The sequence below is a fragment of the Pavona decussata genome, unplaced genomic scaffold, assembly GCF_977016875.1.
Source record: "Pavona decussata unplaced genomic scaffold, jaPavDecu1.1 SCAFFOLD_381, whole genome shotgun sequence".
NCBI lineage: Eukaryota > Metazoa > Cnidaria > Anthozoa > Scleractinia > Agariciidae > Pavona > Pavona decussata.
In genome coordinates this window covers 724,947-752,119 of record NW_028145755.1, presented here as the reverse complement: position 1 = coordinate 752,119, position 27,173 = coordinate 724,947, and the positions used below count along the sequence as shown (strand labels likewise).

At 37.9% G+C, this 27,173-nt stretch overlaps 2 protein-coding genes and 1 long non-coding RNA gene across 10 annotated transcripts in view; 2 read left to right on the top strand and 1 right to left on the bottom strand.

The window, feature by feature from the left end:
- The first annotated feature begins 215 nt into the window (after window positions 1–215).
- LOC146451962 (uncharacterized) lies at window positions 216–11,957 on the top strand. Its single transcript, XM_085098409.1, has 8 exons — window positions 216–375; window positions 1,305–1,420; window positions 2,757–2,820; window positions 3,152–3,219; window positions 4,763–4,868; window positions 5,683–5,801; window positions 10,502–10,638; window positions 11,252–11,957. The coding sequence occupies exons 1-8, from the start codon at window positions 306–308 to the stop codon at window positions 11,355–11,357; spliced, it is 786 nt and encodes a 261-aa protein (XP_084954535.1). The 5' UTR covers window positions 216–305; the 3' UTR covers window positions 11,358–11,957.
- A 2,661-nt stretch (window positions 11,958–14,618) lies between these two features.
- Window positions 14,619–27,173, top strand: part of LOC146451955 (uncharacterized) — a 52,240-nt gene continuing 39,685 nt past the window's right edge. For 4 of the 8 annotated variants that reach the window (XM_085098338.1, XM_085098340.1, XM_085098342.1 and 1 more), the window contains exons 1-2: window positions 14,619–14,678; window positions 19,133–19,219. The gene's annotated coding sequence lies outside the window, so the exon portion shown is untranslated. Of the gene's footprint in view, window positions 14,679–19,118; window positions 19,220–20,535; window positions 20,671–27,173 lie in introns of those variants that run through there. The other 4 variants (XM_085098345.1, XM_085098343.1, XM_085098341.1 and 1 more) reach the window with 3 other exon arrangements.
- LOC146451961 (uncharacterized) lies at window positions 23,971–25,908 on the bottom strand. Its single transcript, XR_014859857.1, has 3 exons — window positions 25,678–25,908; window positions 25,374–25,414; window positions 23,971–24,159 (listed from the first exon to the last, which is right to left on the bottom strand). It is a non-coding gene; the product is annotated as an uncharacterized LOC146451961 (long non-coding RNA).

Below are 27,173 nucleotides of genomic sequence, written 5' to 3'. Positions count from 1 at the left end.
AGTGACTAAGATGGGGTCTATAACCGGCCACAAAACAGACTATAAATAATGGGGCAGGGGCTCTGAGAGGCCAGCGGCACACACCCAGCAAAACTGAACCCAAGTCTTCCCCTCCCCCTCCCTGAGTGAAAACAATTTACTACCCTCTCCACCCACCTCTGCCCTTCTTGTGACCTTTGCAAAGACATATGTTTCGGTCAGCGGTGAACCACCTCACAGCTGTCATGGCGTCTGGCTGTAGGAGTATTTCAATGCTTATTTTCATTTGCAAATAGTCAAGCTTTGCAGCAACTCACAACTGGAAAATGAACGGAGAACGTGTTGCATTTCCTGGGCCATTATGTGCACCTCTTGCTTATGACCCATCGTTCAAAGGTTTGTGCAGAATTGTTTGGATATAAACACGCGTGTAAAACCTCGCCTGAATTTTCAAGGGCTCTTCTTTTAATACAGTCGAACCTCCCTTTGCGACCACCTCTCGTAAGCGACCACCTCCCATTAGCGACCACTTTTCCAAAATACCAAAAGTTTTCAAGTCAAATCACTATAGATGGAACCTCTCGTAGGCGACCACCTCTCGTAAGCGACCACCTCCCGTAAGCGACCACGTTCAGAGATGATTGTTTAAAATTTTCAATTGTTTTTGACCTCTCGTAGGCGACCACTTGACACACAATATGCTGTATCTCTCACGGGGGGAAATTGCAAAATGTGTCGCTGTAACATATTGGCCCACATCATTACAGCAGATGTCGTATTAAAATCTCACTGCCGAAGCTACCGGAAGTGTCTTCCGAAATAGCTTAGCATTGAAACATTTGATAACATGCACACGCACCATAGTGTACACTGAAATAAACTGTAATCCTTGTAGGGAAGAAACTCTCTTATCTTGTAAATAGCATGCAAATGTGCATGACCGGTGATGACTTTCTCAACCTTGTATTATCCAACAGAAAAATTGTGGCGATAAAGAGCGTCAACTGAATTATGTAACAAACAAACAAACAAACGCGAAAGTTGTGGATGATTTACGCTTCAAATGTAACATTGCATAAATGCCGTTTACTGTCTGCTCCTAAATCAGACAGTCTAAGGATAAGTTATTACTTTGGGTTTCAATAAGCACTGGCAAAAGTGTTTGGTCTCCGCAATTACCATATGTAAATTACCCGAAATTTAAACCCCCTGTGGTCTGACCTCTGGTAAGCGACCACCTCCCGTAAGCGACCACATATCCTTGACATTATGGGTGGTCGCTTACGGGAGGTTTGACTGTATCTGTTTTTTGTTTCTAATTTTAGTGGAAGTTCGCCTTCATGAACCACTTTGGAAAGTTCAGTTTTCTCCAGACGATGTTGCTATTGAGGTTTTAACGTTATGCTCCCAACTGGAGCCGCTTTGCAAGAAAGAATACGCTGTAAGAAACTGTTTGTTTACTTTTTTCACATTGTCATGTACACACACGCCTATGTTTTAAAAGTATGTGAATTAGCTTGTCTGCAAATCACCCAGAGGTCAGTTATGAACTTGAAATAATTATAAATGTGATGCAGAATTTTCAGAGAACATGTTTTAACACTGAGTTGGGGTAATCATGAAGGATAATTATATATAACTCATTTGCACTGTATTATTGAACAAATGCAAAATATGTGTTCCATTGGATGAAAGAACAAAAGCTAATACAGAAAGAGACTTGTATCACCTTGATCTAAATACAAACAAACTATATTGACACTTGGCCTTACAAACACTCAGAACGAAATAATAAATTAAGAAAACGCAAAGAAAAACTAACGTCTGTGCATGTGACTGCATTTTTATTATTTTTTGGTTTAAAAATTTTCAAACCAGTTTAATTTTTACTTTCTTTTGTGTAGTATTCATTACCATAATCTGAGGCAAAGGGAAATAAAAATCAAACTGGTTTCAAAATTTTTATATCTAAAACAATTTTGAACCCAAAAATATACAACTGAAAATTAATATTCAATAATTCAACAATAGGTTTAACTTAGCAGCTGATTTGCTTGATGGGTTTGCTTGACTACCCCTGTTTATAACTAAAAAGATATGAATAAATATGTAACTTTATTTGCAGGGCTCAGATTGAAGGGAGGTGGTGTTGCCTAGTAGTTAGGGTGCCAGGCTTGTAATCTGGAGGCCCTTGGTTCATATTCCTGCTCTAACCACTTGGATTTGTTTCATGGTAGTTCCATTTTCAAATCCAAGGCTAAAATTTGTAAATTAAGCCAACTAGTTTGCCCTCCACCATTTAGGATTTTTAACATTTGTTATGTTCAGTTTATATAATTATTTATTTCACTTATTTATAGTGTCCCCAAATCCCAATTAGTGCTACAGTGCTAAAATTACTTCGACACTCAAATAAAGTCATTTATTTTTCTTTAATATTAGTTTTTATTGATCTTGATCTTGAGAACAATGCATCACTTTTAAGACTATGAAGGATTGTAAAGAAACCAAATGAGGAGAAAGGTCTTGTTCACTGTGTAATAGCAGTATAGCACCAAGAAGCAGCAGCAGTTTAAAATCAACTTAGACTGTCTAGTACTCCAGACTACAGGCTTTGTGTGCAAAACTGAAACAAGTATTAAATAAATACAAATTTGATGCAAATGGATCCTCTCTTCAAAAAAAGAAAAAGTTAAAAATTAAAGAAATTGGAAATAAGTGGTCCTTTGAAATTTATACAATGTATTGATATTATTTTGTTTTGTTTATATACTTAGACAACATTAGGAAAGATTGATGCTACCCATAAAGTTGAGTACCAAAACAAGTTTGAACCCAAAGGTAGGAAATTCATTGAAATTACAGTTCAATGTATGAAACCCTCTACTTGTAAATTTGAAAATTAAATTGGTAGAAACGCTTTTGAGTTAGATGCCTTTCGCAGCGCAGTAAACAGCACCACAAAAAAAGAAGGCAAAATATTAATGGTTAAAGGAGAAGTATTTAATTATTTGAAATATTTTAATAAAACAAAGTTACATTAAAGCTTGGATAATTCAAAAACTATCGTTGTCCAATCTTGCAGGGTCAGACCTGGTTTATTCAGTGCCCAGTCACAAGCAGTCAGATATATATGTTCTTAATTATTGTCCAATATTCATTTTCCTGGTAGCTCAAGTCCTTTTTGAGAAAATGAGGGAAATGTTACACTTTCTTCCTGACCCAAGGCCAACACTCAAGGTAAATAAGGAGTGTTATACAATACATTATCTCCAGTACTAATGGAGCTTCATTGGTTGCCAGTTGAACAGCGTGTAGAATTTTTTTTTTTAAAAAAAGTTCTTATTGTATTCATATTAAAAGTAGTGAATAGTGTGGCACCTGCTTATCTTCAGGAACTTTTAGACTTTTAAATACCTGGCTGTAGCCTTAGATCAGGAAATATGCAACTTCTGGAGACACAATCATACAATTTAAAATTGTACGGGTTCAGGACATTTTCTATATGTGCCCACCAGCTTTGGAATGCCCATCCACTGGAGCTATGGATGTGCAATTCCGTAGGTAGCTTTAAGAAAGGCCTGAAGACTTTCCTTTTTAGAAAGGCTTATTGTTGACATTAATTAGGAAAAAGTTTTTAAACACTGGGAGTTGATTTTAAGTTTTTATTTATTTTCATTAGTTATGTTTTAATTTTTAATTTTTATGGCAATTTTGATGTGAAGCACTTTTGGACTTTTTAGGAATAAGTGCTATAGAAATAAATTCTTATTAGACAAGTATTATTATTATAATTTAATTATTATTATACAAAGGATATCAGGTTATGTGATTCAGTAAGATTTGAGAGGTGAGAAGAGTTGTTGCAGTGACAACTTGAGTATACATGCATTTAATGTTATGAAAACCAGCCTCAAGTTTTAGTTTTCCATTATGTCCATGAGACATTTTGACACTGCATAACTGTTAGCCACAAATTAATCTAAAACATTTCTGCCCTGGAAGTAGTTCTCCCCGATAAATTCTCTGAGTCTTGAATTTATCCAAAAACTGGCTGTCCACAGGAAACTGGAAAGTGGTCTCCCTTTTTTGTTCAAGGAAAATTAGGTTCTAAGGGATGAGTGCCTTTCAACTGGCGATACTGAGCTGAAATTTTCACCTTTCCCCACAAAAAGAACTTTACATGGTTGCTGTTGCCTTCTTGGATGGGAGGCAAGAGGAGAGCCAACATTCCATTATTAATTTTGAACCTCTTTGACTCTACTCATATTTGTCAGATTTTGATCCTGAAATAAATCGTTTAAAAATATTATTAATTAATTTTTGTCCTGGGGTCATTTGAGACAGACTTAGAGAACAGATTCAGACCATTAGCAGCTGTACATGTGCATTTCAACCACAATGCTTCACCAATAGGTGCATGGAAAGCCATATTTTTTTGTGAAATTTATCCCTGTACTAACAACATTGTGAATGCTAAGTTTGAATTTTTTAGAACTTTTCTTTATATTTTCATGAGCATTTTTAGGGTTTTTGTATAATAAGAATGAAGGGTAAATGTACCAGTCCCAATCTTTTTCCGCATGGTGGATTGTCCATCAATTTTGAGAGGAGTCACAGAGGTTCAAAGTAGGCCAAAATCACACACATTTACTGTAATAATTATATGAAATTTGCCATGTTTGTGCCCAACCATGTGGCTGTCAGAAACCATGAAAAGGTCTAGGAAAGTGTGGATCGACCACTGATCTGGTGCAAAATCTTCAACTGTCCTTTTTTACAGGAGTACCTCAGGCAGACTGGGTTGTCCTTACTGTTTCCAAGAGTGACATCTTATTTAGTTAATCCAGAAAGACCAGCGTTCCAAAGCCAGAAGTCTTCAATGGATGGTATATCGATTATTACAGACTTTACTTCTGAAATCATAGACCTTATTCACATATGGTGACCAATTAATTATTCTTTTCAATAGATGTTAATTAGCCCTGCATGTACTGACACCTTATTTTAGAGTAAAATTTCTTTAATTTGAATTTTGTACATGCTAACAAGACTAGTTAGGCTAATTTTCATGAAAATAAAAGAATAATTTATCCACCACCAATTATAAGGTCTACAATGTATTGCTTTAACTACTTATAGTTACATCTGTAAGAGCAAGAATTTGAATTTAATTTCAAAACAAGTAGTGAAATCAAATTTTGATCCTTTGTTTCTTTCTACCGAAAATGTTATTGGAAATTTATTGCTTGTGTTTATTTTAAGGTACAGTACTTGATATTAAAGTGTATTGACAGATCTTTTTATCTATTCGATCAAATTGTTATGTTGTTCTTGTATGAAAAATATCTACAAAAAATCTTTATCAATTTTTCTTCCCCGTGTTTGAGTTGTATAAAAGTGTCAAATTTCACTTCTGGTTGGGTACGATACCGCGCAAGACAGAAGACTGGGGATAGTTAAGTAGGGCTGTGACGTCAATACGGGAATGCTAGTCTCGTGATTGCTCTTGGAATAATTGGTGGGATTTGGCAACTCTATGACTGAAATGACAAAACTTACTTCTGATCCGTATCCAAATTATTTAAAAATTTTTGTGCCTACTTCAAACATAGCTTAAAAGCTTTCTCCTCTGCTGTTCTGATTTGGAAAATTAAATGATATTTCCTGAATACATTCTTGATTTTGTTGTACTTATTGCAGGATACTTTCAGCATCTTGGAATGTTAAATCAGCTTATTACCCTGAGTCATCAGCTCAACAGAGAGGCATTCAACCTCACAAACCACAAATATATGGCTCACCAAACGGCTTTACTTTATGTAAGTACTTGATGAAATGATAATCAAGTGGAATTATTTTATTTTATAACATAGCTAGTAAATTTGTGTAATCAAATTCACTTGTGCAGGCTGACAACGTCAGCAAACAAATACCTTGCCAAAAAATTTTCTCTCTGAGTAACTTTTGTATTTAATCAGAAGAAAAAGTTCATTTACATGCATGAATTCATCTGTCAGTTTTTAGACCAATCTGAGATGAGATTGTTAAAGCATAGCAAAATGTTTTACTGAAACAAAGTAAACAACGCATTGAAGCGTAGCACAGGGAATTTCTCTTTATACATTATAAAACAATAAATTGGTTCATTCATCAGCTGTGTGTTCATTGAGATATGAAGCACTTGGGAAGTTTAGAGAGCACTTAGGAAGCTACAGTCGTGGACAAAACGGTTAAGAAAACGTACCCTTCCAAGCGTTTTGACAAGTAAACAATCGAACGACCATATTTTCCCCGCTCCCCTCCCCCCAACTCAATGTTGTTTGGTGGGTCACGAACAGTTTCACGGCAATCAGCACTTCCCAAATCAACATTGTATAGGGGGAGGGGGGGAGGGAGAAGGAACTTGTAGAGATTCGAGGGGAGGAATAGGAAATAATTGTTTTTGGTGGGCCGCGTTCAGATTTCTTAACGAGAATTGTCCACGATTGTAAAACAGACAAATTGTTTAAAAACAGAGATCTAACCCTGCACAGAAACCCGGTCGGGTGATATGTAATTGGACATAGGGTACTAATTAACGTCCAGGAAAATTGCTGTTAATTGGTTCTAATTCGCGGAGATAATGGTTGTAATTTGTAACGCAAAGAGATGCATTATCTCATCACTTTGCCAGTTATACAATGGTTTTTACGGGCGCCATTGACTCGCAAAGAAAGGCGTATATTGCATATTTGGCGCGGCAGAAGATATTACCAGCCGTAGAGATACTGAAACAATGCAACATTTCACTTGCATCGGTATACAGAATTCGAGACGAGTTTGTATCCGTGAAACAGACCGGCCCCGTTTATACGCGCAGGAGGACCTACGAGCAAGTTGTGCGCGCGTGACCAGAGAAAAATTATTCGCTGTTTGTGAGCGCTACGAAAAGAGGAAGGACATTTTTCTTCTAGTAGGATTAAGGAGCGGGCTGGTCTAAAGCCTAATGAGGTAAGCAGCAGGACCGTTTGGCGTTTTCTGCACAAGGAAGGCTACCACTACCTGCAGGCGCGTAAAAAGGGCTTGATGTCCGAGGATGACTTGCGTCAACGTGTTCACTTTTGACACTTTGCAAAGAACATAAAAAATAACCACTCTCGGGATATTTGGTGCAATACGGTTGCTTTCTATTTGGATGGTGTCAGTTTCTATTATAAAAGAAATCTGGCGGATCAAGCTAGAACGCCACAAGGGAGAGTATGGAGGAGAGCGTGCGAAGGGCTTATTCAGGGATGCACAGCTAAAGGATGCAAAGAGGGGAGTGGAGGTCGTGTTTTAAGATTAATGGTGGCCATTAGTTACGGTAAAGGAGTAATTGAGTGTCATGCATATGATAATCTGGACAGCCGTTCATTTGCCTCTTTTGTTAATGGAAAATTTGATTCTATGTTTGCAAGAGCAGACAAGAATGGTTCTCACATGTTTGTACAACTCAACGCACCGAACCAGAATTCTGCTCTTGTTAGAAGAGTACTTAAAATAAAAAGGGCAAAACAATTATGTATTCCGCCTCGCAGCCGTGACATAGATCCTATCGAGAATTTCTTTAATCTTGTTTAAAAAAAGCTGAGAAAACAGGCTCTAGAATTAAACATTACACGTGAGGCATTCGATGAATTTTCATCACGTGTAATTAGAACAATGTACAACTTTCCATCAGAGGTAATCGACAAGATTATAGACACTATGGGTGGCCGTATGGATGCCATTATTACTGGAAAAGGACAACGCACTAAGTATTAATACTTGTATTCAATATACATTTATTATTCTTGCAACTCAGGACACGAAAGCAGTCTTTTCTGACCAAGTAATAATCAGAAGATTACGTCACGCTAGTATTTTATTGTGTTACATAGTACAGCGTGCGTGACAGGCATGTCACAAACATCAACAAATACATTCTACAAGAGAAAATGTGTCCATTTCTTGCCGTAACATCTACCTTTCTTCCGTTTGTTTACATATAACTCTTAATAACGCAAAATACTTTAATTGCATACGATTAACAAGAAGACATTTAGCACTTTCAACGATTAACAACGATTAACAGCAGTTTTGTATTAAAAGAAATGACTATCTATTCTTTTCACGAGCATTCAGTGTTAACCGTTGAAAACCTGTGTTAATCGTTGTTTTATTTCACCATTGCCTTGAAACTGTCAAGTTAATCGTTACATCCCGAATTCTAGGTCTGGCTCGCCACAAATAAGCCGGCTTACAAAACATCGTGCACATGGCGGGATTTCTCTTTGCTGCTCCCGCAGGATTTGAAAATTGAAATAAAAAATTCTCCAACGCACATTCATCATTTCCGTTTCACGTTCATCTACTAAGCCATTTTTAATATACATGAGTGGACGCTTTCCTGTGCAGAAGATTGGAGTATCAGCAGTTAGGGAAATATCCTTTGCAAAATGAGTTTTTGGTGCGCGCTGAAATAGTTGTGATGCTTGTTGGAAAAGTGAACTGAAATCCCAAATTCCTTCAATAAAAATTCCTTCGCCGATAACCAGCGTTCATTACGATCCAGTTTCAGCGTGAGATGATAATGTTCACCACCGTTCTTATGTTTCTCCCGACAGCAACACCACTGAACAACTCTCCCTTTGCCTTGCAATTGAAAAAAAATGCATACACAACTGCTGAGGTGAAATTTTCCCGGGTTGGAAATTTAGTAATATCTGCCTGGCTATATGTCACCAAATAAACACTGTGTAGGTGACTTCTAAGGAGAGAATCTTCAGATAACGATTTACCCGGCTCCTCTGAACTAGATTCATCACTTTCATAGCTTTTCAAAAGATCCATAGTGTTGGTGGTTACTAACTTCACTGAACAATGGCAAAACAAGTGGCCAGAACGATACGCGAGTTGTTTATATCACGACCGGCATGATCTATTTTTGGCTTGTTACATCTCTGCTAAATAAAACACTGACGTTAACGTACGCGTAACTTAGAGAACACCGACCGGTGTGTCTATCCACGGCTCCCGGGAAGTTCAAACTCTTTGAGTTCTGAGGAAATGGAAAAAAATTGGCTGACACAATCGTGGACAAAACGGTTAAGAAAACGTACCCTTCCAAGCGTTTTGACAAGTAAACAATCGAACGACCATATTTTCCCCGCTCCCCTCCCCCCAACTCAATGTTGTTTGGTGGGTCACGAACAGTTTCACGGCAATCAGCACTTCCCAAATCAACATTGTATAGGGGGAGGGGGGGAGGGAGAAGGAACTTGTAGAAATTCGAGGGGAGGAATAGGAAATAATTGTTTTTGGTGGGCCGCGTTCAGATTTCTTAACGAGAATTGTCCACGATTGTAGATTTGCTCTAAATAATAATAAAAGAAAACTGTTTATCTACGTAAAATAAACCACTTAATTAAACAGATTTGGAGGCCCACTGATTGTCTTTAAAGCCACAGCCTAAGTTAGACTCTGTTTAAATAACTGGCCCTTAAAGTACTAAGACCTAGATATCTTGAGCTAATTCAGGTATACACAAGAACAGGTCTTATAGTCTGCGTAGGTGGCCAGGAGCCTGCAAGGATGTAACTGCAGGAAGGGCGGCCATCTTGAACGCCTGTAGAGTGGGGGCCGTCACCACATAGCTAGGCAGTAGGTTCCATATGTCCTTAGTTCTTGGGAAAAAAGGACGTGCCATAGGCATTAACGTTGGATGGGATTTGATAAATATATTTGCAGTGTCAGGAAGATAGGTTCGATTATACATGTGAGACTATTTCCACTGAAGACATTGTCAACAGCTGTGACAAAAAGATGTGGAACCAGATAATTGATGATCCATCATAACCAACTAAGGGAGCTAGTGTCTACCACCTGAAGGAACATGGAAACTTTGTAAACCTGGACACGCTTTTCTCTTCCTTAATGCATTTTAAACTCTTTGTTTATTAACAGGTGTCTTTTAACTTTATTTGAAATGTTAGTTTACTCTTTCACCATACACATCCAATGATATTGTAATAAAGTCATCAGCCTTATCTTTCTTTTTAGTCAGGTGTTTATTGTTCAGACCTTTCTTGTTTGTTTAAAAAGTGACACCAATACAAGGCCTTTTTTTTACCTTTTTACTCAAGTTACAGCACATTGAATCTGTCTTCTGTAGTTATTTGACATATCTCCTCCCCCAACTAAGAAATGCTGTCTCTGAATGAATAACACATACTAAAGCTAAATGCCAAAAAGTGGCACAATCATGTTGGTAAAACATCACCCAACAACAATTTTTTGCTTGTTCAAAACACTTGAACACTGGCGCCAGATTGATCCAAAGAGTACCAAAGTAAGAAAAAGGCAAAACCACTTAACAGGGAGGAGAAAAGCCTGTGGAAGCATGCATGTCTTTTTTGGCATTTCCATCCTGTTCAAACTTTATCTCTTTTACTCTAATCTAGAGGTCTGCTATGTCTATCACAGAAAATAATATGTAACACCAGTGTTTTCTTCTCAACAGCAATCTGTGAATCAAGCTGGTTCTCCTTTAGCAGACTACAAAAAGAATATTGAATCAAATTTCAAGAGTTTAAAAGCAGGTTTGGTTCCTAAAGACAAGGAGTCTGTCCCAAAACTGCCACAGAATCAGAAAGAATGGTAAGAGCTAATATATATGGTAGGAAAAGATCTAAGGCCATTCACCACAACTAGCTCACAGAACTCCCATCTGAATAAAAATTGAAAAGTTGGGAGCATAACCGTCTTATGTCAAATTTTGCTGACTCAATATTTTGGCCTTCCTTTTTCTCAAAAGCCAAGCTTAAACAAGCAAAAAACAAACAAAAAAAAGAAAACAAAACAAAGCAAAAACAGATTGATGTCTCTGAAAAAATTGAAGGCCATTTACATAACTTTAGACACTTTTGATGATACCCAAAAACTTGACCTAAAATTCTACACAAGTCAGGTTTGCTCTCAGCCCTTCAATTAAGTGGACAACATCTTGGGGCTATCATTTATAGTTGGTAGTTGGCTATTGTATCCAGCAACTATGGGGAAGATAGCCAATAACTGAAGTCCCATTCAGACGACGTCGACTGAAGCAATTCAAGGCCACATGCAAAAATTCTGGTGAATCTGAGCTAAACCAAAAAAGTGATCTGAAGTGCGACAAGGGTCAGTTATCCACTGATCCCTTCAATTCACCCCTGCATATATCAGCTATTTTTTAATTGTGTTAGTAATGTTGTTTTATATTTTCTTCTCACAGGATCAGTAGCATCACAACCAATATTCTTGATGGAGTGCAGTCCTTCCCACCAGGCCTCACACAGCCAATGATCTCAGCTATGACTTTTGTAGAACAGCAACGATAATGATTAATCAATTAACATTATTGTAATACAGTGAAACCCCACTTTATGGACACTCGCTAAATGCAGACACTCATTATTACAAACAGTTTTGTTGGTCCCACTCCATACATTTCCCTTAAAATTAACCTGCTTAATAAGGACACTCTGTAATATGGACACTTTTTCTGGTCCCAACAGCGTCTGTAATAACAGGGTTTGACTGTACAAGGCTTGGCTGGTTTTGGGAAAAACTAGCCATTACATGTAGGTTGGAAGTCCCTAGGAATATTGGACAAGATCTAAGCTTAAAATACTACAAAGACCAAATAGTAATTAGGACTGTTGGTATATGTGAGTTTGGCAGTATTTTAAGATTTGTTCCAGTGTTTTTTTTTTTCTGTGAGCATGAGCCAAGTCTGTAAGTCTTAAAATGGATGGTTTACCATTCATTTACAGTGGAACCCCACTTTACGGACACCTGCTTAATACAGACACTCATTATTACAGACAGTATTCTTGGTCCTGCTCCATTCATTTCCTTAAAATTAACCCTGCTTAATAAGGACACTGCGATAATATGGACACTTTTTCTGGTCCCAATGGTGTCCGTAAATATGGAGTTCGACTGTATTACCAAACTTGCAAGACCTACCAATAATTTCTTTCAGTATGGTCTTTCCAGTAACAAGGCTCATTTTTACAAGACAATAATTTTAAAAATCAGTCCGTGTCCATTTTGGAATGTAAGAAAAAATAATTAGAACTTCACTGGACAAGTAACAAAAGTACTTTAGTATTTGCACAGGGTAGGCACCTTGGCTTATGATGTTACAGCACATTAAATAAAAATGGTTTAGTGTATGATCACACAAGGAAATGTCCTTTTTACAATGGTTGATCTATTTCTTTAGTTTTTACTTTTCTTCATATAAAAGTATGTGATTGATGTACCAAAACGGAACATTCATTTTTTTTTGGCAATGGCATTAGTTCTGAAAATCACGTCATCATAATAGAGCTGTAAGTACTTTCTTAGAGTGTTCAAAATTCACAATTTAATTTATTTATGATAGTGTAGAGTAGTAGTGAAATGTAAAACTTCTGAATATATTTATTTAATTTGTATTTGTAAGCTTAAGGTAATTTACTCAGCTAGTCTAGAAACACAGTAAGTATTATTAAAGTGAACGTTCAACAGGAAACACTGTCTCTCATCTCAAACTATACCATATTTATTCAATTAACCGCCACCTTCGAATAAGCCCCCCCCCTCGAATAAGCGCCTACCCTAAAAGCCTAAAGAGTTCAGAATAAGCGCTCTTCCTGAAAGGCCTACTTTGTTTTGTCTTGTTGCAGCGAAATAAACTTTTTATCCCCCTTTTTTTTTATTCTCTCTAAAAATGTCCTCGCTTGCTGAAAATTTTGGGAAAATAATAAGCCCCGACCTCAAATTAGCGCCCACTGTCATGGGCCCAAAATTAAATAAGTGCCCAGGGTGGTTAATCGGATAAATACGGTTTAAACATAGCCTCAGATCCTGCTCTCTTTCCCCGGCGTTGTGTTTTTACACAAGACACGTCAGTCCACATACTGCCTTTCTTCCCTCTGTCAGCTGGTTACTTGTAAAGCCAAGCAGTGCCAATACAGGAAAAAAAGTTCTAAGATTTTGCTTTCATGTTTTACTTCTACTCTTGGATAGGTCATTCTGACAATGGCAATATCTTGCTACAACTTGACCTGTAAAGCAAGCATTTCCATGCATTTAACCTTTATTTAAAGAGTTACAGTCCTGCAAAGGCATTTTTTTCTGTACCTTAAAAGCGTTTTTTGTTGTTGTTGTTTTCGCCCACACAAAGTTGGAACAGAGGCAAATTTAAGTCCAACTTTTCCATGGCCATTAAGCAGAAAAACGCTCCGAAATGCTACGTTGGGAAGTTTAAGTATACCTGTGATAATTCTTTCTCCTTGTATAAGGTTTGAAATCTCACAGGAGACTGAGCAATGGTCCCACTAGACTCGAGAAAGCAAAAATCTAAAAGATTCTAGTTGAAGTAAACTTGCCTGGTACAATTGAACATCCATCGAAAACCAAAAAATGCACGACAAAAAGAAAACGTTATTGATAGCTCACCAGGAAAACTTGAAATTTAGTGGCAATCCTCCCTATACTTATTTAGGCTTTGAAAACTGAGGCTGATGTACATTTGGATACCAGTGGACAGTCTTTAAAATTAACCTTGCCCAAAAAGCGGCTAACCAGCTACGCATGTCAAACGGCGAAAGGTTCTGTACTTTTAATTTTCAACGGATTGTCTCTTTCAATCGCATCGGAAAACTTGCTTTTGTTGACCTTTTACGCGAAAAGGCTCTCATGTAAACTGTCATTTTTTTCTTTTGTCTATTTTTAATAAAGTGTTGTTGTTGTTGTTGTTGTTGTTGTTGTTTTTGCCTACCTCGATTATTTAATTCCTTGCGGTTTGGTTGTCGGTAATGACTAATCATATAAAACCTCTCGTGAAAACAAGGGATTAAGCTAATGCCGGTGTCAGAGAACACATTTTGTATCTGTTTACAAGTGGGTCGTTCTAAATAGGTAAGTGTTTGCCTAGCCATTGCTATGTCGTCTAGACACTGTTTACAGCAGACAACGTTAGCTAACGTTTAGCTATTCGGCTTGAAAGGATTGAAATGTTTTAGACCGAGCCTAGTTTTGTGAAACCTGCCTGAAACTTGTTAAATAACCGACCCATACAGTTTGCCTCTCTGGGTTAATAATAGAGAGATTCAGAGTTACTGCAAACGGCAGAAATCACCACTTGATCATGTTTATCCTGCATTTGTAACTCGAGATTCTAAATCTTTCTATTATAGTCTTCGATACATAAGGACACCAATCAGTTGATGGGAAAATCAGAATTTTGCCAGACCTATCGTTGTTGAGCAGAAGACGTTGAGAAGTTAGATTTATTGTGGAGAATGGCATTTTACAGAGCAAACTTGCCTGAAGTAGAGGCGCATGATAAAAATGTGGCTAAACCGGATCAAAAAAAGTATACGCAGAAAGTACTCACTACTACTGAGTATTGATTATCATATTTTTGGATTATTAAGTCCCAATCATCGGCCAGGTTAAATAAAGTAAATGAGGATTAAAGTTATACTAACTGTTCTTGAAAGTTTCTTGAAAATCTTTCCTTCCCTTGTTACTATTTTTGTCCTCGATGCGCATTGGTTGAAATGAAATGACTAAACAATTACACGTGGAAGTGAGGTTGGTTTGATATTCGAGCGCCGTGAAACATGGCGATCGAGGGAAAACACAACTTCAGAGCTCTTACAAAGGTGAGCTATCCTCTATTAAATGCAAGTTTTAAGTAGATTTACTTCCCCTTTAAGCTAACGAATGACGTTGGACGTGTTAGCTTTATTGCTTTTAAGGTTTAAGGGAGAGAAAACCTCTGGTAGACTCGTGTTAAAGTACTGTAAACCAAGCTGAATTAACTGTCAAATTCAGCTAACACAGATCGACGCGCTCGAAGCTTAGGCGATCGGTGATTTGCTGACATACTAACAACTTGTCTTTAGCTCCCAATGTTTTCGAATTCTGTGTTTAGCCTTCTTGTAGCTTTAAAAAAGTCAGCGTGCTTGGATAAATATTCCCTCAGCCTTGACAGGTCTTGGAAAGAACCGCGTTCTATTCCCGCGGAGGCCGGTTTTTATTAAACACGATCATTTAGCCCCGCGCAGCCACTACCTTTAAATATTTACCCCTCTAATACAAAGACTTCTAGCCGTGTAAATAAGGCAATCAGCTCCCTGAGGTTTCGTAGTTTTATCGTACTTTAATTTTTTTTGATATCAATCCCAACACAACTTGTGAACCGTAGAAAATAACTTGAGTACAACTTTCTAAAACTTAGTGAAAGAATCCCAGTGCTACCTTACCATCAACAGTTGATGATGACTGATGCATAATGACTGCAGTCTGGGTGCCACCACTGTCCCAAATTTAATGAATAATATTAACGTAAAAATAAGCCTGCAACCACAGTCGTTAGTCTCACAATGGATGTATTAAAAATGAATGAAGTTACCTGAACCCCAGTCCCCAACAAGCTAGTGCCACCTATAATAAACTCCAATTACAATCTGCGGAAAACCAGGAAATTCAGAGTCCCGGTTGCCAAGACCAAGCGTTTTGCCGAGTCATTCATTATGAAAGGAGCGCAACTCGCATAGGCCCTCGCTAAACTAGTGAAACTATGAAGATGTGTAAATAGCTTAGTTTTATATATTTTGATTATTGATTTTTAGTGTATACATTTGTAAATAGTCTGTAATTTTTTCTCTACGCAATTCAGTTTATACTGCCATGTAGTGTCTTAATAAACGTATCTATCTATCTATCTATCTATCAGTGAAATGCTTATCCTTTAATTAAAGCTCGGGCTTAATCAATTAGGACTAGTTTGGACCTCATCTCATTACTTAATTCTTGTTTGTCGTCAAAATAAATAAAGTTACCTCAGTCTGCAGAGCATGGCGGGTGCACACGTGAGTTTCAGAAAAATTCACTTATTATGTCTTCCAAAAAGTGCCTCTGCACATGCAAGATCTTGGTGGGTTTTGTCATACTCTGCAGATTGGAAGTTACCCTAAGTTTGGCCTTATCAGATCATGTGCTATCATCATCAATGGGAAACCTTTGCAGAAACTGATATACAGTTTAATAGTTAAAATGAAATTTTGAGATACCTTGGGACAGCACACCATGGTGGTACTAGTTTTAGCTTTATTCATCAACTATGGGCCACAATGCACTAACCTTAGGCCTTCAGAATGGCGAGGTACAATAAGTTTAGCCAAAATTTAAAAATAATATTTAGACTCGGTGTTTGTGTTAAGTCCTATCATTCTCTTGAACCACCAAAAATCTAATCACCAATTGAAAACAAATTGATCAGCCAGTATGGTCAATAGTTCAGTGCACGATTGCTTAGGTTTGTACATTCAGACTAACAACCTCTTATAAAAGTACAAAGATTGCAACTTTTCAGTATGCAGTAATTATTTATTGTTACTAACAATTATTGTTTATTGCTTAAGCATCACTGGTTTGAAATGTGAACATGATACCCCCCTACTCGATGTCATACTCATTCTCTGATTTAAGGATCTCAATGGTAAAAAACTGTGGCACACTTTAATATCTGTAAAACAACGACAGTTATTTACAGTTTTTACCACTTGGTTGGTAAAGAAGTATTTGAAAAGTAGATTTCTGAATATTCATTGCAGATTAGAGTAGATTTTATTATCACTGGTGTAAATTTTTAAATAAATGTGATTTTCATTTTAATACTATCTTATCGTAAAGTGCCATGAGCCATGGATATGGTGCTATATAAATCTTTTTATTATTTATTTTATAATTAAAAGAATACTTGTATGGCTTTTTTCCTTGCAGTAATGTTACTCTTTGTTGAATGTTGGATATATGATTCATGCTTACAGAAGGGAATGGGTGGTGGGGGGGGGGGGGGAGGGGTGGTGGTTAATTACTGTATTATTGTTAAAGCAAAGACAAGTAACAACTAACACCAAAAACTGACATTTTGGGGTCATCATGATGCCATTGCCAAGGTGATTTATGCTATGTTAAACTCATCGAACACTGATTTAAAATAATCACCTTGACAGTGGTGTCATGGTGACTCTGAAAAATCAATTTTTTTGCTAGTTTTTACTTGAATTTGCCTTTAGTTAGTAAATTATTACTGATAAGAATGTTGTTAAAGCAGGGAAACTTCTACCAGTTTGAGTTGGGGCTGTTTTTTATGGAGAGAAGTTGACCCAGTTTTGCAGGTCACCCTCCTTACCAAACGTCTGAGAGGAGAGTTGTCCTTGAGGACTAACTCAAATTTGACGCTAGTTAGGCAAACCAAAGTGTCTGTGTGAGAAATGTCATCCTTGGTTTGTCTTGTTTAGACTGGCTTTAAATCTCACCAAAGGCAGGTATCATGTTCAGAGTAAATGGGTGCCAGGACCCAGGTCCTGGCTTCAAGTGAAACCCTTGACTGTAAGGTCACCATACCTTCAAGGTATGCCAGGCAGATCACCCTTCTTAGCTGAGCCAACTTTGAGTTTCCTGTGTAAATAGGCTGCAGTATGAGAATGACACAGTGAATGACACAAGCATACTCAAAAAAGGAAATCTGAGTGCTCCTATCAGGAGTCAAACCTAAGACCTTCCAATTACTAGTCGGATGCTCTACCACTGAGCTACAGGAAACTCGTTGGAGCTAGGGCCATTAAACTTGGTTCATGGGACAAGCATCCTACATACTGCTAGGATTGAAATGTGTACAGTATTTAACAAAATGTATGTTTCCAGGGGCAGTGCGAGTGGGAGATAACCTCATCCCTAGGGTTTTCCTAAACCCTAGGAACAAGGTTGAGGGGAAAAGCTTCTACCATCTTTCCTTCTTAAAAACAGGACCTTGGTGAGAGGTTTGGTTTATTGACCAAGGAGGTTTTGGTTGCCTAGATTGTATTGATAGCCAAATCAGACACAGACACACCAAGAACTGCATACATAAGAGGCTGGGATAGTTAAAGAGGTATTGGCACAGGGACCTTATGGTACTGTGGTCAAAATAGCACAAAATAATAATAATAATAATAATAATAATAATAATAATAATAATAATCTTTTTTGAGGAAATCAATTTCACTCATAAGTGATTTACAAAAGAGTCCTCGAAAATTAAAAAGAACAAAAAAAAAAAAGACAAATAAAGATTAATATATGATTGTCACATACTTTCAAACATAAAAATTGCTGTTAGAGCGCCAAACCAACCATGATCAGTTTTTAGCAATTTTCTCAGTACAAATGGGAAGAACTTTCAAGTTGTATTTCCATTTTCATTTCTGCAGCCAAAGGCAACTGAAGGACCAGCTAGAAAAAAAGGGGCACAAGGGATGTTTTGGCATTTAGAATCAAAATTTCACCAAATGCTGTACTACGGACTACAGACTTGCTATCACATTAGAACTTTTGTTCAGCTTTATACAGAGAAGAAAAAGGAATCATTTTAAGCATCACTTCAGTTGGCTTAGTTTTAACACTTATAATTAAGTCCTAAGCTTATTGGGTGAATTAGAGTACTTTATTTACACCATAACCAGTCCATATGCTCGCCAAACTAGAGAGAAATGTTAGAGAAATTTGGATTGTGCAGTTCCAGAAAAAATCCATACCCACCCCAAGGAAGGCCATGAGAAATTGCGAGGGGGAGGGGGGTCTTAAAAGCCAAAATTTTAGAAGCAAAGTATGAAGCTAAACTGGAATTTGCTGGAGGGAGGAGGGTTGCAAAGCAAAAAACCTTCCATGGGGGGAGTATGGATTTTTTCTGGAACTGCACATTCCAAGACCAAATCATCACTTATGCCCTTTCTCAATCAGGCCCTTCAATTTAAGTTGTGGACAATCATGAACTTTCATGACTTGGCATGATATGACCGTTTCACTTGCTGTGATCTGTGATCTGGAAACTCTCCCCCCCTCCCCCTCTCCCTCCCACCTGTTTTCCCACTTTTACTCTTTGTCTCAGCAATTCATTTATAACCAGAGAGAATATATAAAGTGGGTCAAGTTACTGTGTAAGAAATGTTGTAAGCATGGATGCCTTGATTACTAAGGTGTACATATTGAGCATCTTTTTTGTCTCATATTGTGTGTTTACCTGGTTGCTATCCAAATTTTACCACCTCAGAAACAATCTTATTCACAGGGAAAATATCAAATTGTTATGCGATGCTTGAAGATCTGATGGCAGCAGGCAAGAAGAGGAATTGGTTGCCATTGTAATCATCAAACTGTAAGTATGTTGAAATAGTTCCACATAATTATTCATAAATAGTGTGCATTAATTAAAGTTGGGATGTTTATATGTTTAAAAATATCTAATAATATGTTTGTATTTTGCTGTCAATATGTACTTGAACACTAAAATGAGTGCAAAATTTTAGGTTATGTTTCTAACATTAGCTAAAACTAAAAATGTTAACTTAAATTATGCTAATATGGAGAATAATGTGTTATTGAGTAAATGACAAAGACATACTTGGAAAAAAAGAAATCCGAGTGCTCCTATCAGGAGTCGAACCTAAGACCTTCCGATAATTTGCTAGTTGGGATGCTCTACCACTGAGCTATAGGAGACTCGTGGGAGCTAAGGTGATATGATAATATTATAATGGGATACTGCATGGAAGTATTCTTTTTTTCCCACCCCTACTGATCCTATCCTTCACTGCATGAATGAGTCTAACTTAGAGTAAATCACATACCGTGAAACCGTAAAATGAACCAAATAGCCCCAGGTTCTTAGGATACTTGTCTCACTAGAGTGACTCAAACTGCCAATAGAACAGTTTTTATTTGCCCAATTTCAGCCTACATGTTCTTAATCCGCGGTTTTTATACGTGGGTTTTTATGCACTTTAACACTTGACCCCAATTTACTCCTAAATTTAAATTAGAGCCAAGCAGTGTGAACCAAGCCACCATTGTTGACAAGGCGCGTGATTACCACAAGAGACTTTTCCTTGAGGCCTGGCATTCTCTGCGAGACCGAAATGCGGGCAATTAACATATTCACATTCCCGAAATTTATAGGTCAATTTGTTATCTCGCGCTGTGATCGTTCGTTTCGCGTCGTCAGTGTAGCACGTCTAAGTTTTTGATTGAGATTGTTTTTTTATCGTTCTTTCAAGTCAGAGTCGTAACCATTTAAGATTGCATTAGTGTCAACCCTAGGATGCTAAGGCTGTTACTTTTCTAGTATTGCATGTCGAAATGCAATTTTTTTTGTTTTAAATGCCACAGAAATTTGATGTCTCTGAGAGCTTATGAGTGTGTTATTTTAAACCGTTGGGGGAGCACGCGCTTTGGATCACTGATAAATTAATCAATTACAGCGGGCGCGCCTGCTTATGACATGGGAGCGTGCGAAGTGTGCGCATTCCATGGCAGGTGAATTAACCAATAGCAATACGCCTTGGCTTATCGTATCGTGCGCGACGCTATAGTAAGGCCATTAATGACGCGCTTGGCAACAGCGCGTTTTGTTGATAAAACTGTATAAACAAACAGCGCACAAAGGCGCGTTTGTAACAACTGCAACAGAACTTTGTGTGTTTTGCTGGAAAAAATCAGCTCCCGTTGAGAACTAACACTGACAACGATTCTTTTGAAACGTGGGACGAGAGGATTTTAACAGATAAAGACGCTTGGTGGTGTGTATCTGCGGCGGACTGCGTTCATAAGGTACAGTGGCTTAAAAAAGCGTGCAATATATGTGTTGATAATCTTTCTGTCTTTGTACTTGGTTCATTAGGATTATTTTAAGACTGATCGCTATGATCTTTGTAGATTGAGCTTTATTGTGACTCTTGCGCCATTTTACAGAAAAAGCAGAACAGTTTTAGAGGCTCTGCCGAGAGTGCGGAGTTACTTGATAAGTTTAGTCCGACAACAACAGCTGATTGTAACTTTGTCTCGTTGCATCAGTATCTTAAGTAGACCGCCTAGCTGCTTTTATTACTACCAGTGATGTCCGTGTGTAGTTAACGGAAGCTTTGATAACTTATTGTAGGAAGTTTGTATCCAAAAAGCTTCACATAGTCTCAGCTTTTAAATCAATGTCTTAAAGTGCGCGTCGTATTCTATGTTAATTACGGCATCTTATGTAACTTGAAACCTCGTCGCATAGCGCCATTTTTTTAACCTGCTTGAAATAACAAGATGCAATAACTGGGAAAATATTCACAAAAAAACGGATACTCAAGACTTCATGTTCAGTAGCAGATTTTCAAAAAAATATCCGTTTTCGGTGGTCGAAGACGCGGTTTTAGTGTAGACAGAAGAGTAAAACGGAGAGAAAAAAAATATGCGTTTGCAAATCTACCTGGATTAGTGTGAATGGGGCGTTAAAGGGTTTGGTTATTTGTTTTGGCTGTGAAAAGATGCATGCGAATGCGCTTGTAAGCGCGCGCATTCCGTGACAGTTTAAGTAACCAATAAGAATAAGCCTAGGCTTATCACATCATGCGTGTCGCTATAGTAACGCTCATTAATGACGCGTCACTGCAATATCGCGTCTTTTGGTGACAATTGTCAGCTTATCTTGAGAGTTAAGTCTGGCAAAGAATTTTTTTAAACGTGAGATGAGGAGAATTTAAAACAGATGGAGACACTTGGTGACGTGTATTAGCGGCGAGGTGGGCTCTTAAGGTACCGTGCTTTACAATGGTATGTGATGGATGTATTGATAATCGTTATCTTTGTGCCTGCTTCATTAGGATTATTGTGAGACCGATCGCTATGATCATTATAGATTGAGTTCTATTCTTACAGTTAGCCTAATGCCAGGACTTATAGCCCTTTTACAGTTTTAGAGGTTCTGCAGAGCGCAGAATGTGGAGTTCTACCTTTAAAAGATTTACCCGACGACAGCTGTTTGTTGCAATTTACTGTTATTTCAGTGTTATCTTGAGTAGATCTCCCAGTTGCTTTTAATAGTGCTAGTAATGTTCTTGTGTGGTTTAAAGTTTTAATAACTTATTCTAGGAAAGTTGCGTCCGAGGAAATCACAGAAACTTCATCATGCAGTAGTCATCTTTTAAGCCAGTTGCGGAAGGTACTTCTTTAATAATTAGGCTTCTGGTGTAATTTGAAACTGCGTTAAAAGATTTTGCGTCCTTTGTTTTTACGCGCTTGAAATAACAAGCTATAAAAGCTGAAAAGGGCGCCCATGCGAAACAAACCGAAGACTTAAAGTTAGCGAGTGTTGCAGTTGACATTGGTTTGGTCGCAGATCGAATGTGCTTAACCAACCATCTTCAGTTCGACGTAGTTAACTTTGTCAGGTTCTCCCGACCTTCATCATAACGCGCTCAGTGAGGAAAAAAAGAACTGTCTAAAGATGCAGAAAAAAGCGCACGACTATCTCATTGCAATATTAGAATGGTTTTGAGTTTAATGATCGCAGTAATTAACCTCGACATTCCTGCCCTCTTAGAAAAATTGTAATATAAATTTTATATCCTTAAAACAACTGTAATTTAACAAAAACAACTTGGTAACGGTGTTTTCTTACCTTGGTCTTGCTGTAAAGTTTCTTCATCTGTAATAAGTCCGACATTAGCGCGTGCATTTGAATATTTGTTTGTTCTAAAGAGCGCGGCACCTTTAAAAGTAACGAAGACCGTTGTTCTTTTCTCACTCTCTGGTATATTGTTGCCACCCTTCTCCGTTTATTCTTCCCTTTCTCTATTCTTCTTGATGCCTTGTTCACCCTTGTTGCGTTACGTTTACCGTGACCATTGTGTGACATTTTTGATTGTGCCGTCTTGAATCTATTGTTCGACCCGTGGCTTCGCTTAAGCGCGGAGAAGGAAACGAGTCCTGAGATCATGTAATGCCCCCTCTCGACTACTCGAATGTTGCTGCTTCTAAGGAGTGCAAGGTCCGAATGCCACTGGGGTTGGAACATGGAGCTCAGGCTTTTTCATGTCTTTAAATACGTGCATTAACTCGCATATTTATTAGCCGCATTTTTGCTTTGCTCTCGTATCAAGTACTCAATGTGCTGTGACCCAGCTCAGTAAATACGTGTGTTTCCCAATAAGTTTTAATAACTGGACGAGGACAAAACGCAGTTTCCTTTTATGCATCATTTGTGAAAGAATCCAGTTTTTCTTAGAACTAAGATTGAATTGTTCAACTGTGATATTATAAATTGCATTTTATGAAAGGATGCGCGCGGAAAAGCTTTAACGCGAGAACTGCGTCGTTTCTAAAGTGGTGCACACTTGGGTCTCTTGTACTGTTGAGAAAATGTCCGTAAACGAAAAAAAAAAAAAAGGCAGACAAGCATGGGGGAAGGGGTATGCCCCTGTGACGGACTTGCTTAGCTGATGAGAGCAAAAATGTATTTCCTATTCACTTTAATAATGGGGGATTTTGGGCTACTTGAGTTTGTCTTTCATTTTTCTTCTGTTTATTTCTGTCTTTACATTTTAAAGCCAAGAGTTAAAGAGGCAACGGCAAAAGGTAGTATGAGTGGTTGTAAATGTTTTGGCATTCGGCAGTATTTTCTTGGTTATCAGATCAGTGCCACAGGATTGGTGAAAATACTATTAACGTTTGCTTATGTGATTTTTTCTATGTACTGGTGAGCCTTAGCTGAGCTTGATGAATTACCCACATCACTTTGCGGTCTTCTGGCTTAGGTGTTAATAATTATATTGAAATAACTTAATGGAGTGTTAAAGCATGTTTTGCGAGGTCATTTCACGTGATTTTGGTAAGATATACTGAATACTGAAATGCTCCTGGCGGGTATTTAAACCTTGTTGACTAAAGGATTCGATAATAGTGAGAATAATCCAATGAATGATGCTGACTTGATGTATCTCAACATTCTCCCATCAAACTTAAAAAGAAATGTCATAGCAGTTGGTAAGGAGATTTGATATTCTGTGTTGAGCTAGAGGGTGAAGGGTTTCACTTATTAGTTTGTTATTCAACCAATGGCTTTAACTGCAGCACTGAATTAAACAGATGTTCCTTAAAACATTTTTAATGTTGATTTGAACTATTTTACAGCACTAAATATCGTTGAATTGGACTATTTCAGTTTGCACTACGGATGTAAGACACTCGGACATTGTCATCATCATCATCATCATCATCATCATTCATTTTCCTTCTTTTTTCTCCCTTTGAGTCTCCTGATTCCCTTCTTTCTCTTCCCTATTTGCGTAAGAACAAGATGAATTGACTAGTGAATAATTGAGAGACTGAGTGAGTGAATACCTGGATTAAAACATAGATCTTACAAAGGGGACTCCCAACTATCACGAACTAATACTGGACCCTTGAAATTTGTAGGAAAAGGAAGAATAAGTTTACATCAAAAAGACTAACATAAAGAAAAAAAAGATGGAAGAGTAAGTTTTAAAATATATAGCGTAGAAAGTCTATTAATTAGGTCGTGGCATAGTGGGATCAATAATCAAACATGAAATGGCTAACTAAAAGAGTTTGACAAAACACTGTCTCAAGCAAGCCGTTCTATTCTGACCTACATTGATCCAGTTGGTCCTACATAGCAACAATCACAAACACCTCATGAACTTCTTGTTCTACGATTTCCTTCATGATTTGCGGCCTTTTAAGTACGAGGTATGACTCTACATGCATGGGACCTTTGGGGAGCGACACAACTGATACGACGTTGAAATGAAGTCAGTAAATTTGTTGCTTGAATATTTTCAATGTACAGTTGCTTCGATGTAAACTCTCCAATTTTATCCAAGGATTTTGACGATTTGATTTAACGAAAGAATCGAAGTAAAAATTACTAAATCTCAACGTGTGACAGGGGAATCACACTTACAGTGAAGTACATGTGAAGAAATACAAGTAAATCAGTGGCTCGAATCCACCCAACATTTTCGTAGCATCACTTAGTCAACGTCACCAAGCTTCCATCTTGCAAAATTGATGAAGGAACATGCTATTCGCCTAAGAATTTTACATGCGACAACGCTTTACAGGAAGAGAAGAACTTTCTTTTTTAGTGAAAAAGGTTAAAGTTTAGTAATTTAATAGAAATGTTTTGAGTTGATTAAAAAGTTGTCGATAGCTTTTTAACGTTGAGACACTCCACCAAAGTGGCGTCGTGTATTATAGATGCTTCGTAAGCACGTTTTGTTCCGCGAAGTATCTTTGTCAGTTCATCGGTAGATATACTATTCCCTGCGGTAATTTATTTTACGTTATGCCAAGTTTCATTGTTATATAAGAATTACTGGAAAGCAAGGTGGATAGTTTACTATTTTGTTCTTATTCGCGGGTGAACGCTATTCAGATGTGTTAATCTTCTAATGAAAACCTCATTTTATAATACTCCTGTATAAGACGTTTTCATGATGTGAAGACTAATCTCTCTAATCTGAAGTTACCTCGGATCCTCAAAGGACATTTCTTTGGGGTATGCTTGAAGCTAAAACAAAAGGGAACAAGCAGTCGATTAATTCGCATATGGAAGTTCCATCATAGTCACAATCGCAATCTCTGCTCTTATACCAGTGTTCTCATCTATAAGAACTGTTTCTATTCGCGCTACACTAAAAATATTCTCGGATACCGACATCAGCTTTTTGAAGTCTCCTGTGGGTCCGATTTTATGTGGCCTTTTCAGCACTTTCACAGTCGGCGATTGATGCGTTGTTGGACCTCAATAAGTAGACGTCAAATTGCACTTACGTTTGCTTCTTGAACCACTGGCTGTATATCCGAGTAGCCAACCTCTCTGCTCTGGTTTCCTTTTGCTTGTCCTTTGCCCGACATGATTTTAAACCGCGTTTAAATACGTCGTCCTGATACACCGATTTGAATTGAAATGGCGGATAACACGCACTCTTAATGAACTTTATACAATGCGCAGCGCATCATGGGTTGGGTAACGTGGCAGTTGTTCCAAAATCCAATATGGCTGAGCGCATTGCATTTAGTTCGTTGACAGCTAGGATTAAGTATTGCTTAGTCCCCCTGTCGATTTGGTATCATAAATAAATCTTGATTGACAGTACGCCGGAGCACGCGGTGCAACATTGCGCGTTACCACCACCCTCAGAAACCGTCACGCGTAACATTGTTATGCGACGATTTCGAGAGAAGTGTCGACGATGAAACACGCTGGGATTTTGTTGTGCGCGATGTTCTACGTAATTTTTCAAACCTCTCCCGCTCTGAATGCGGCGTGTGTTCTGGCAATGATACGCGTTTTCGCGTTTTGCGCAATCAGTGGAAATGGTTCAGAATTAAGTTGCGAACTGAAAGGTGTTTGCTATTGCGCCCCTCAGTAAAGAAAATAAAACCTGCTTTCATTCTCGTCACATCGAACAGCTTTCACAAGAGTCAGGCTGAAACAATAATGTATCGAGTTTTTAATCGATCGATCAAATGTTCGAAGGGCAACGATGGGTTTCCATTACTGACCACTGACGCTTGTAAAGGAGCGCGAGAACGCGCATTTTGGAGGATTTCATGGTTGTGGGATTACTCGGGGTAATTAATTCATTAATAGTCATTTGAGTTTTGTGTTTTGAGAAGCGCAATGAGTGAAGGCAAAATTTCTCATTGTGTCCCTCATCCTCAGTAAAATGTCTTTAGACGAAAATTCAATACAGCGCTCGAGAAAATCCTTCGAAAATCAGGGAACAGTTGAAGAGAACTTGCACTTATCATAAGATGCTTACCACAACCGGGCCCATGACACTTCACCCTAAATTATCCCTTCCCACCCCGGTGAATAACTGATTTTCTGAATTGTTGAGAATTGTTTAAATTTGAAGGGGAGAGGGAGGGATGCTCGATGCTCCAGCATTCTATTCAAAGGAAACTGTATTTCTACTCCTCAGATTTGGGCCACTGAAATTTGTCTTCATTCACGCCTAACTCGCTGTTTATTTCCGCCTTTCAAGCCAAATGTTCCTTGTTGGAGTTGTGATATGCACATTCAATGCATGTTATGCGAGGTTTATTTCACATCCATTTGTCCTCAGATAGGATGAAAAAATGTTCTTTGCATGATATTTGAACAATGTTGAACGGAAAGGTTAAGAAAATAACTCAAAACATCCACAAAGGAATATTGACCTTTCTTACCCCAAACTTTCTCTTCAAAAAGAAATGCAAGTGTAGCCGGCAAAGAGATTTAATACCTTAAACGTAGAGCGAGAGTGGCTTCAAAGGTTTAT